The 11,563-nt window shown below is 46.9% G+C and overlaps 1 protein-coding gene across 1 annotated transcript; it reads right to left on the bottom strand.

Moving 5' to 3' along the window:
- Positions 1-3,311: 3,311 nt before the first annotated feature.
- Positions 3,312-11,086, bottom strand: LOC309336892 (uncharacterized protein). Its single transcript, XM_081853371.1, has 4 exons — positions 10,818-11,086; positions 9,091-9,699; positions 7,288-7,414; positions 3,312-4,373 (listed from the first exon to the last, which is right to left on the bottom strand). The coding sequence occupies exons 2-4, from the start codon at positions 9,496-9,498 to the stop codon at positions 3,406-3,408; spliced, it is 1,503 nt and encodes a 500-aa protein (XP_081709497.1). The 5' UTR covers positions 9,499-9,699; positions 10,818-11,086; the 3' UTR covers positions 3,312-3,405.
- Positions 11,087-11,563: the final 477 nt, after the last annotated feature.

Raw genomic sequence — 11,563 nt, 5'->3', positions numbered from 1 at the left:
TTTATTATTCCATTATTATCATGAGGTTTCTTTTATTATTGTATTGTTGGTTTTCATTGAAGAATAATAATAATAATTTTTTTAAAAAAACCCCGTATATCTCTGAAACACTGCGGCTCCAATTCCCAATTATTTAGCCTTTTCCAATCGTGCACTCAATTAGTGATCCCAGACATTGGAGCAGTGCAACTTCCTTCCTTCCTTCCTTCTTCTTCTTCTTATTATTAACTTTATATTATTATTATTATTATTATTATTATTATTATTATTATTATTATTATTAACTTTATCTCCTGCCTTTCCTGCAAGAAGCTAGAGTAGCATACACAGTCTGCACCCCCCCCCCCAATTTTATCCTCCTAACAACCTTGCAGTGAGACCATATAACACTGAAAGATCTACATTGGTTCCCAGTATGTTTCCGAGCACAATTCAAAGTGTTGGTGCTGACCTCTAAAGCCCTAAACGGCCCCAAAGGCCTAGTATACCTGAAAGAGCGTCTCCACCTCCATCGTTCAGCCTGGACACTAAGGTCCAGCTCTGAGGGCCGGGGGGGGTGTTGGGAGTCCTGAGAAGCTCTGCCATCCTCACAGATGCTGGACTTTTAGCTACACTGGCCGGTGGTGGGTCTTCAGGATTTTAGTCAGGGCACTTACTGCAGTCCTACCTAGAAATGTCAGGATTGAACCCAGAACCCTCTGCATGCCATGCAGGTGCTTTGTTGCTGAGCCACGACCCTTCCTCTTATAACTTAATGTGACAATCAGATTTTTGGGGATTTTTATTTATGCATTGAGAAGTTACCACATTTATCTACATCTAAGAAATTAACAAATCACAGTGCAATGTGAGAAAAGAAGTGGAAACACCGTAAAATAAAATAAAAAGCAGTTCATCATCAACGAAACCCAGTAACTATTATCTAAAAGAAAAATCACTGTTTGTGGGAAGAGGGCAAAAATTTAGCCTGGCTGCTAAATTTAGTCCAGTCCAGTGGTACCTCTGGTTACGAACGCTTCTGGTTACGCACGCTGTGGGTTACGAGCGTGTTTTTACATGAGTAGAATGTGTCCTTTTATTTAAAATGCATCTCTGGGTTATTTGTGGGGCCTGCCTGGTGTTTTTACGAGAGTACAATGTGTGCTTTTATTTAAGGTACACCTTTGGGTTATCTGTGGGGCATAGGAATTTGTTCATTATTTATTTTTTCAAAATACGGTCCAGCCCCCACAAGGTCTGAGGGACAGTGGACCAGCCCCCTGCCGAAAAAGTTTGCTGACCCCTGCTCTAAATGGTAAAGGTAAAGGTACCCCTGCCCATACGGGCCAGTCGTGTCCGACTCTAGGGTTGTGCGCCCATCTCACTTAAGAGGCCGGGGGCCAGCGCTGTCCGGAGACACTTCCAGGTCACGTGGCCAGCGTGACAAAGCTGTTCTGGCGAGCTGGCACCAGAGCAGCGCACGGAAACGCCGTTTACCTTCCCACTATAAAGCGGTACCTATTTATCTACTTGTACTTTTTAGGGTGCTTTCGAACTGCTAGGTGGGCAGGAGCTGGGACTGTAGGGAGCTCACCCTGTCGCGGGGATTCGAACCGCCGACCATGCGATCGGCAAGCCCTAGGCGCTGAGGTTTTACCCACAGCGCCACCCGCGTCCCTACTCCTGCTCTAGACATTGCTTATTTACAGAAATACAAGGAGACCATATTGGCAACAAGGCGGCTTCTGAAAACAGGGAGAAGAGCCACAAATCCTGCGTCAAATTCCCGAATCCTACGCTGTTTTGGCCAACTCCAGCTAAGTGCTTTCAGCCCCTGGTGATTTTGCAAAAACGCCCACCTCGTGGCTTGTCCTTCCTCCAAAAAAAATTCCAAAGGGGGTCACATTCCAAAGGCTGGTCCCATCAAGGGACATCCGGTCCGTTTTGCTGAGACTCTGACGGCCCTGCTGGTTGCTTCACAACCCTAACCACATGTTGGGTTGAAATAAACGACAGACGAGTGGTTGGTGTCATCTGGGAGGCATCTTTCTGAGCATGTCTCGAGGAGTCTCTTTTATTGAATATTACAGCATTGCTACATATGTGCTCGTTGCTGATTGGTTAACACAAGCACAAAGCAAAGGTTACCTATAGGCATTAATCACCAATAGGCCAAAGGCTGGGAAAGGGAACACAGAATTGGACAGGCGTGAAAACCTCCTTGTTAAACTATTACCAATGATTGATATAGTAAGACTTGTTCCATAGATGTGGTCAGCCATGTATTAAGAACAGGTCAGAATACCATGTTTGTATGAACTAAGTGTGAACTTGAACATTCTGGGGTGATGAGAAAATGTCTCAACCTAGAAAGGTTTGTGCAGAAGCAGAAACTTTCCTACAGAAGCAAAACTTTCCTACAACCACACCTATTCAATCCAGTTAAAACTGAGGCTCTGTTGGTGTGTGGTTCCCTAGACGAGATCCCTGGGAGGTCGCCTGCTCTTGATGGGGTTCCTCTGAAGGAGCTGGTTCATAGCTCGGGGGTTCTCCTGGATCCTTTGCTGTCCCTCAAAGCTCAGATGGCCTTGGAGTGCCTTCCATCAGCTTCGGCTGGTGGCCCAGCTACGCCCCTATCTGGACAAGGATAGCCTATCTACCGTTGTCTATGCTCTGGTAACCTCAGGGTTAGATTACTGCAATATGTTATACGTATGGCTGCATCTGAAAACTTTAGCTCATGCAGAATTCAGCGGCCAGGTTGCTCACTGGAGCAAGACGCTTTGAGCATATTACACCGATCCTGGTCCGACTGCACTGGCTACCAATTAGTTTCCGGGCCTAATTCCAAGTATGGTTTTGACCTATAAAGCCTTAAATGGCTCAGGACCGCAATACCTCAAGGACTGCCTCTTTCCCTATGAACCTAACCAGGCCCTGAGATCATCTTCTGAGGCACTCCTTCGAGTGCCACCACCTCGAGAGTTTGGGAGGTGGCAACACGTGAGCAGGGCCTTCTCTGCTGTGGCTCCCCATCTGTGAAATGCTCTCCCCAGGGAAGTTCACCTGGCGCCTTCATTATACACCTTTAGGTGCCAGGCAAAAACGTTCCTTTTTAACCAGGCCTCTGGCTGACCTGATCGACATCTTCTACCCATTTAAAATGCGGGTCTTTTTTGCGTTGTGTGTGTATGCATGTTACTGGTTTTACTTTGATTTTATATATTGTGATCTTTTATGTGAACCATCCTAAGATCTCTGGGTATAGGGCGGTATATAAATTCAATAAATAATAATAATAATACTCAAAGAATTAAGACCCACACAGCTCCTCCTCAGGGAGTCCATTTATACTGTTTTATGTGAGCGCACTTCTCTGATGTGAAGTGAGGGCAGCATTTTGACTGAAACGCTTTCCATGCGCTTTCAGGGATTCTCCCCAATGTGAATTCTTTGATGGGAAGCGAGTTGCTCGCACCGACCAAACTGCTTCCCGCATGCCGGGCACTTATAAGGCTTCTCCCCCGTGTGGATCCGCCTATGCCGAAGGAGGTGCGACGTGTTGCGAAAGCTTTTCCCGCAATCTGAGCATTTGTAGGGCCTCTCCCCCGTGTGGGTTCTCTGATGGGAAGTGAGGTTTATCCTCCGGCCAAATTTCTTCCCGCACTCGGAGCATCTGTACGGCTTCTCCCCCGTGTGGACTCTCTGGTGCAGAGTGAGGTCCGACTTGGCCGTGAAGTTCATCCCGCAGTCAAAGCAACCGTACGGCTTCTCCCCCGTGTGGATTCTCTGATGTCTCATAAGGCTGGATTTGACACAAAAGCTCATGCTGCAGTCTGAGCACTTGTATGGCTTCTCCCCCGTGTGGGTTTTCTGGTGGTACGCGAGGCTCGTGCTCGAACTGAAACTCTTCCCGCACTCCAGGCATATGTACGGCTTCTCCCCGGTGTGGATTCTCTGATGTCTTATAAGGTGCGTGCTCCAGTTGAAGCTCTTCCGACACTCTGTGCATTTGTAAGGTTTCTCCCCTCTGTGTATTATCTGATGTCTAATCAGATTTGTGCTCCAGCTGAAGCTTTTTCCACACTCCAGACACGTATATGGCTTCTCCCCGGTGTGAGTTCGCTGGTGTCCCTCCAGGTTTAATTCGCTACTGAAGGTGCTCTCACATTTAGGGCACTTATACTCTGTCTTCCCACTGTTTTTCTCAGTTTGAACTGAGATCATAGAAGAATCCCCATCATGATCACCCCACCAATTCTCCACTGTGTTTCCCTCCTCCATCGCCGGGCAATTTTGAGCTCCAGCTTTTTCGGGCATCTCCAGACGTTCGTCTATTTTTGCTGATACTTCCTGAGGTTCCACCTCATCCTCACTCTCCTGCCTCTCGTCACCTGCGATAAACAAGGAAAGGAAAAGTGAATTTAAGTGAGTGATGGAACCTTCAGGTCAAGGAACAAAAATGCACTGCTGCAGTGAATGTCTGAAAATTGGTTCTAATTGGTTCTACAGTGGTACCTCGGGTTACAGACACTTCAGGTTACAAACACTTCAGGTTACAGACTCCGCTAACCCGGAAGTAGTACCTCGGGTTAAGAACTTTACCTCAGGATGAGAACAGAAATCGTGTGACGGCAGCAGGAGGCCCCATTAACTAAAGTGGTGCTTCAGGTTCAGAATAGTTTCAGGTTAAGAACGGACCTCCGGAACGAATCAAGTTCTTAACCCGAGGTACCACTGTAATGGCTCTTTCTCCAACCAGAAGGACATAAGAATACTCTGGGATCAGGCCAAAGGCCCATCTAGTCCGGCATCCTCATAGAATCATAGAGTTGGAAGAGACCACAAGGGCCATCGAGTCCATGCTGTTCTCAGGGTGATTAACATTGGCTCCCAGTATGTTTCCAAGCACAATTCAAAGTGTTGGTGCTGACCTTTAAATGGTCTCGGCCCAGTATACCTGAATGGGCATCTCCATCCCTGTCATTCAACGTGGACACTAAGCTCCAGCTCCGAGGGTCTTCTGGCGGTTCACTCATTGTGAGAAGGGAAGCTACAGGGAACCAGGCAGAAGGACTCCACAGTAATAGTAGTAGTAGTAATAGTGGTAAGGTAAAGGGTAAAGGGACCCCTGACCATTAGGTCCAGTCGTGACTGACTCTGGAGTTGCGGCGCTCATCTTGCTTTACTGGCCGAGGGAGCCGGCGTACAGCTTCCAGGTCATGTGGCCAGCATGACTAAGCTGCTTCTGGTGAACCAGAGCAGCACACGGAAACACCGTTTACCTTCCCACCGGAGCGGTACCTATTTATCTACTTGCACTTTGATGTGCTTTCGAACTGCTAGGTTGGCAGGAGCAGGGACCGAGCAACGGGAGCTCACCCCGCCGCGGGGATTCGAACCGCCGACCTTCTGATCGGCAAGTCCTAGGCTCTGTGGTTTAACCCACAGCACCACCCGCATCCCAGTAGTAATAGTAGTAAAAAATTATTTCAATGCTGCCCGTCTGACTGGGTTTCCCCAGCCACACTGGGCAGCTTCCAAGAAAATATAAAACCCTAGCAGATTTTATAATTTCTCAAATCAAAGATTAAAAACTTCCCTATACAGGGCTGCTTTCAGATAGTTGTTTATTTCTTTGATATCTGAGTGGAGGGCATTCCACAGGGCATTCTCTCTGTGAAATACCCTCCTATCAGATATCAAACAGCTATTTGACTTTTAGAAGACATCAGAAGGCCGCCCTGAACAGGGAAGTTTTTAAAGGTTGAGGATTTCTGTGTTTTTATATTTTGCTGGGGCAACCCAGTCTGATGGGCGGCATATAATAATAAAATTATGTTATTCTTTGAAGGAGAACTACTTGAAAATGGTTTACAGATGGTGTTTAATTAGGCTTGCTAAGGTGTATAAGACTGAATCAGATAAGTGCAGGAGATGCAAAAAGGTTGAGGGAATCTTCTTTTATATGTGGTGGACCTGTAAAAGATAAAAGAGTATTGGGAATGATCCACAATGAATTGAAAAAAAATGTTTCAAGTACTTTTTTTTTTTTAAAAAAAGACAACTCCTTTTTGTTGGGGATAATTCAGACTGAAATTCCCAGCTGTCAAAAAAAGTTACAGTATTTATGTATCCTACTACTGTGGTCCATGTTTTGTTTGCCCAAAAATGGAAAATGAGCAAGGTCCCAACTAAAACTGAATGGCAACTTACGATGATGGAATATGCGCAGCTTGCAGACTTAATATATAGAATAAGAGAACAAGAAGAACATACGTTCTTATATATTGAATATATGGTGGGGGGGGGGGAATTGTGTACACCTGAAAACATTGGCAGCATTAAGATAAATTCGACAGTGTAAATAAGTTTTGATGGATGCAATAACGGAATAGTGGTTTAGTTTTTGTAAAAAGGCAGTGATTTATGCTATGCAAATGAACCATGGAAAGAGAAGAAGGGAAGTCAATGATATTATAAGGATGTTTAAATGAGTATTTTAAATTGTAAAACAGATAAAAAATTACACACACACTCTTAAAGTCATGCTGCAACCCCCCCAAAAAAAGTTCTCAAAGCCATTAAGCTGGAATCAATTAGCAAATTTGACAGAACTGAGATTCAGTAGACACTGGGAGTGGCTAGCTCAAAACAGGAAGTTGCTATCACTTTTATTTATTTTATTTACACCAATTTATCACTGGCAGACACTGTGCAGAAGGGGATCTCTTGCAGACTGATTAGATCTTGTAATTCACCTTGTAAATCCTCTCTAGGTAGACTTGAGCAGATCCATGCCTGAAACCTTGGAGAGTTACTGCCACTTTTCTCAGTACTGAGAAAAATGGAGCCAGTGTGGTGTAGTGGTTAAGAGCGGTAGTCTCGTAATCTGGGGAACCGGGTTCGCGTCTCCGCTCCTCCACATGCAGCTGCTGGGTGACCTTGGGCCAGTCACACTTCTCTGAAGTCTCTCAGCCCCACTCACCCCACAGAGTGTTTGTTGTGGGGGAGGAAGGGAAAGGAGAATGTTAGCCGCTTTGAGACTCCTTAAAGGGAGTGAAAGGTGGGATATCAAATCCAAACTCTTCTTCTTCTACTACTTGGTAAGCTTCCTAGGCTCTTATTTGAGCATTCTGTCACATAGAACAATGTGGACTAGAACCTTTAAAGGAAGCTCAGGGGTAGAGAGTCTGCTTTGCATGCAAAAGATAGAAGGCAGCTTCCTGTGTGTAGCAGCCAGTTGACGATAAAAGATAAAAGCTCAGCAAAATAATACAAACCCAAAGAGTTCACGAAAAACCTTACCCATCACACTGGTTTCCTCTTTCTTCTCTGGATAAAACTCCCCATCGAGCTGCCGCTGGGAATTTCGGAACGAAGGTGCCTCTTTCCTGGGGAAAGTCATCGCTGCCTCCAGGAGCCGCCCCGACACCTGAAATGCCAGCAGGCAAGAATGTAAGAAAAGCCTGACTGCCGGATCAGGCCCAAGGCCCATCTAACCCAGCCTCTCACAGTGGCCAACCCAATGTTTAGGGAAGTTTTCAATGTTTGACCTTTTACTGTGCTTTTAATATCCTGTTGGAAGCCGCCCAGAGTGGCTGGGGAAATCCAGCCAGATGGGCGGGGTATAAATAATAAAATTATTATTATTATTATTCCCAGTAAGTCCAAAGCATGGTCCAAGCACAACAGTCTCCCCAGCTGCGATTTCCAGAAGCGTTTAAGGATAACTGAGAGAGTATCTTGGGAAAGTGATGGGCATCTTTTATTTTTTTAAGGAGCAGAAACATCTTTCACCAAAAGATGGAAGTGATCACCCCCAACATTTGACATTCATTTTCCATTATTGGTTCTCAAACTTTTTTTTCTCCAGGCCACACGTTCAGAATAAAAAATTGCTTGCACCACACCGATTGTCTTATTGATAGGAAACACATCGGTAAACAAAGAGAAACAGCTCCTAGCAGCGCTTCTTTTACAACACGGAGCACAAATACTTTATGATGATGGGACATTCGGAAAGTATAGAAAAATGCAGCTACACAAGAACAGGAACCATTCCCAAAATATAATTCTAAACGACCCTCTTACACATGTTTCTCCCCTTGCTTTTGTCTTATTATGTATTTAATGCTTTCATTTTGTATTTTTATGTTGTGAGCCACCTTGTGCTCTTCAGATAAAGGATGGTGTACAAATTTAATTAAATAATAATAATGATGATGATAATAATCCAGCTTTCCAGAGCTTGGTTTGCCCTCCAGAGGTTCTGGATGCCAATTCCCCCTCTGCCTCCTTATTTGTCATGATAGCAGGGGCTGATGGGAGCTGGAATGCAACACCCGCCCTAGACTGCAAGAAAAACTCCCCCCAGATGCCCTTGCCAACACATTCTCCCCCAAGGAGGCGGGGAAAATCTTGTGCGGGTGACTTCCCTCAAAAGAGGACGGACTTGCGTCTGGAAGGAATGCAGCAAGAGGACAGGAGTGGGCGTCTGGATCCAGCACTGCCTTTGACAGGTGGGCGGAGCCACCCACTTGTCAATCACCTGACGGGACATAACTCATCTCTGTCTGTTCCATCCACCAGCTGATTGTGAGGGTGTGTGCTGGCGCCTTTGGTCCACCTGCCTCCTTACCTGCATCAGGTGTTGAGAAGGTGGGTGCCAAGAAGAAGAAGAAGAATTTATTTATACCCCGCCCATCTGGCTGGGTTTCCCCAGCCACTCTGGGCGGCTCCCAACAGAATTAAAAGCACAACAAAACATCAAACATTAAAAAGTTCCCTAAACAGGGCTGCCTTCAGATGTCTTCTAAAAACCAGATAGTTGTTTATTTCCTTGACATCTGATGGGAGGGCATTCCACAGGGTGGGAGCCACCACCACGAAGGCCCTCTGCCTGGTTCCCTGTAGCTTGGCTTCTCGCAGGGAGGGAACTGCCAGAAGGCCCTTGGTGGTGGACCTCAGTGTCCGGGCTGACTGGTGGGGGTGGAGATGCTCCTTCAAGGATACTGGACCGAGGCCACAGCAGGCTAAATGGGGAGGCCTATTGGTCCTAGCTAAGTCCCCACCACTTGCTTAGGAACCTCCAGGATGATACCCTCTTACCTCCTCCTGCCTGTCGTCCTCTGCCTGGCCCTGGAGAAAACCTTCTGCCAGGGCCACTGCCTCACCACTGGTCTCCGGCCCACAATCTCTGACCCAGTTCTCCATCTCCAGGGGGAGGACAGCCAGGAACTGCTCCAGGACCACCAGGTCCAAGATCTGGGTCTTGTTGTGCCTCTCTGGCTTCAGCCACTGATGGCAAAGGTGGCGGAGTCGGCTGCAAACCTCTCTTGGTCCCTCAGCCTCCTGGTAGCAGAAATGCCTGAACCTCCAGCAACATACATCCAAAGAAAGGGCTTTTTGGTCCAGCATCTTCTGCAGGCTCCTTTCCCGGAATTCCCCTCTGCTCCCAGACTGGGTGGCAGGGCAGCTTAATTCCGGATCAGGGCTGGCAGAGGCCTGTTCTTCCATCCGCGATCTAGCACAGCACCCAGCGAGAACAGAAGGATCTTCTTTGCTCTGTTGTCACTTTCTCTCTGTATGAATTTTCAAAGTAGGGTTCAAGTCCAGCAAAGGTGGGCAAGGTCCTTCTGACAGTAACTAGGACATCCACCCAATGGGAAGGTATTTCCAGCAAAAGGGAACTGCAGCTAGCAACTCGGATTTCTTCTTCTGCAAAAACAGACAGGTAAAATTTCAGAGGGTCACAATATATGGGTTAGTGCGGAGAAGGGGAAGCAGGAGCTCTTCCTAAGCTTAAAAGGCACAGATCAAAACTTTTAATCTCATTCACAGCTATGTACAATGTCAAACACAGCAGCTCTAGCAGTGCCCCATCCCTAACCATTTGTGTGTTTAATTGCGGTTTTCAGATTTTAACAGGGCTTTTTATAGGGGAAAAAAATGCTTTACTGACCATAAAAAAATAACAGATATACAAAAATAAACATCTTTACTGTACCTTTTGATTATATATATATTCAAAAATGGCTCACACCCACAGAGCTATACTTTTCAACACTCTCCACACGCAGCTGCTTCCACACATTACAAAAGCGAATGATCCTCTCTAACTATAGCTATTCCTGATTTTCTTTTTACAGAGCACGATAAGATACTCCATTTATACAGTTCTTTTGTTTTTCTTTAACATAGCTGCTAATTAAATCAGGCTTGGCTGCTTCTAGATTTTCCTAATCATACAACCCTAGAATCATAGAGTTGGAAGGGACCCCCAGGGTCATCTAGTCTAACCCCCTGCAATGCAGGGATCTCAGCTAAAGCATCCATGGCAGACGACCATCCAACCTCTGCTTACAAACCATCAAGGAAGGAGAGTCCACAACCTGCCGAAGGAGACCGTTCCACTGTTGAACAGCTCTTATATCTAGCATAATTATATCTAGTATAACTTGTTTACAGGTACTCTCCCAGGCTCTAGCCTTGCATCCGCATTCAAATGAAACAATAATCCCAAACTCTAGCCCCAGGAATACGCTGCCTCCTTTTCCTGGATTAGCAAAGAGAAGTGCATTCACACGTTACACGTGTCGATTTGTGAAGCTCCTTAGCATTTCTGCTACCAGGAGACTAAGAGACCCAGAGAGATTTGCAGAGACGGGCAACACATCTACAGAGAGGCAACATCCCATTGCGTTCCACGCGCACATCATCCGTGCTTGCAACCGCAATGGGTACGGGTACGGTCGTTCACACAAACGCTTGCTCGCGTGCGCCGAGGCAGCCTGGACCCGTGTTCAGCGTAACGTGCGGACGAGCCGTTTGCATACCTGGGTGCACCAAACTGCAAAATCGTTGAGCGCAGCATGTGAACATTCCTGCAAAGCAGGAGGTGTACAGTATTGGGGTGCTAGTCAGCAACCGCACCCCAAAATTCAGGGGCCTCCCCCGCCTTTTGTTCCCTCCGCTGACTGGGCACCTCCGAGCCGGTGCTCCAGCCCCGCTTCCTTCCCTTGCGCCTCCCGCCCAGGGCGGCCCCTGCTCGGCCGCGCACCCGCCGGACCCTCCGGAGGCCGCCGCGTGGGAAAATCAAAGTCCGCTTTCCCACGGGAGGGGGAGAGGAGGGGCACCGGAAGTGGACGTTCCCCTCGTCGGCGCGCCCCTTCCGGGAAGCCCCTCTAGAAACCGGGACTCACTCGCTGTAACCCTTTGGTTGCAAGAGCGATGAAGTTGCGCTCTCTTCTTTCTTTCTAGTTCACTGAAAGAGGAGCGAATGACTCTCCTTCCTTGGAGGTTTTTAAGCAGAGGTCGGGTGGCCACCTGTCAGGGATGCTTGAGCTGAGATTTCTGCATTGCAGGGGGTTGGACTAGACGACCCTCAGGGATCCCTTCCAACTCTAGCTCTGCCACTGCAGCTTTCTCCCAATTAAAAAGCAGAGGGTTTGAGAACTGGGACATTTGCATGCTTGTTTACTTTTGTACTACCAACTTTACGGTACACTTGTGAAACATGGACTACTTACAATCTCCAGCTCCTTGAAAGATTTCATCAACTGTGTTTCCAAAATTTTTTTAC

Source organism: Podarcis erhardii (genome assembly GCF_964252035.2).
Source record: "Podarcis erhardii genome assembly, chromosome: 2".
Taxonomy (NCBI): Eukaryota; Metazoa; Chordata; class Lepidosauria; order Squamata; family Lacertidae; genus Podarcis; species Podarcis erhardii.
Note: the sequence above shows the minus strand (reverse complement) of the source record. Positions and strands in the feature narration are given on the sequence as shown.

What these genes read in the sequence shown, in the direction of transcription:
- LOC309336892 (XM_081853371.1), bottom strand. Translation starts at nt 9,498, where the DNA reads ATGGAAGAACAGGCCTCTGCCAGCCCTGATCCGGAATTAAGCTGCCCT. An exon ending in AGGACGACAGGCAGGAGGAG is followed by an intron (nt 7,415 to 9,090) that starts GTAAGAGGGTAT and finishes CTGGCATTTCAG; the next exon opens with GTGTCGGGGCGGCTCCTGGA. An exon ending in AGAGGAAACCAGTGTGATGG is followed by an intron (nt 4,374 to 7,287) that starts GTAAGGTTTTTC and finishes TGTTTATCGCAG; the next exon opens with GTGACGAGAGGCAGGAGAGT.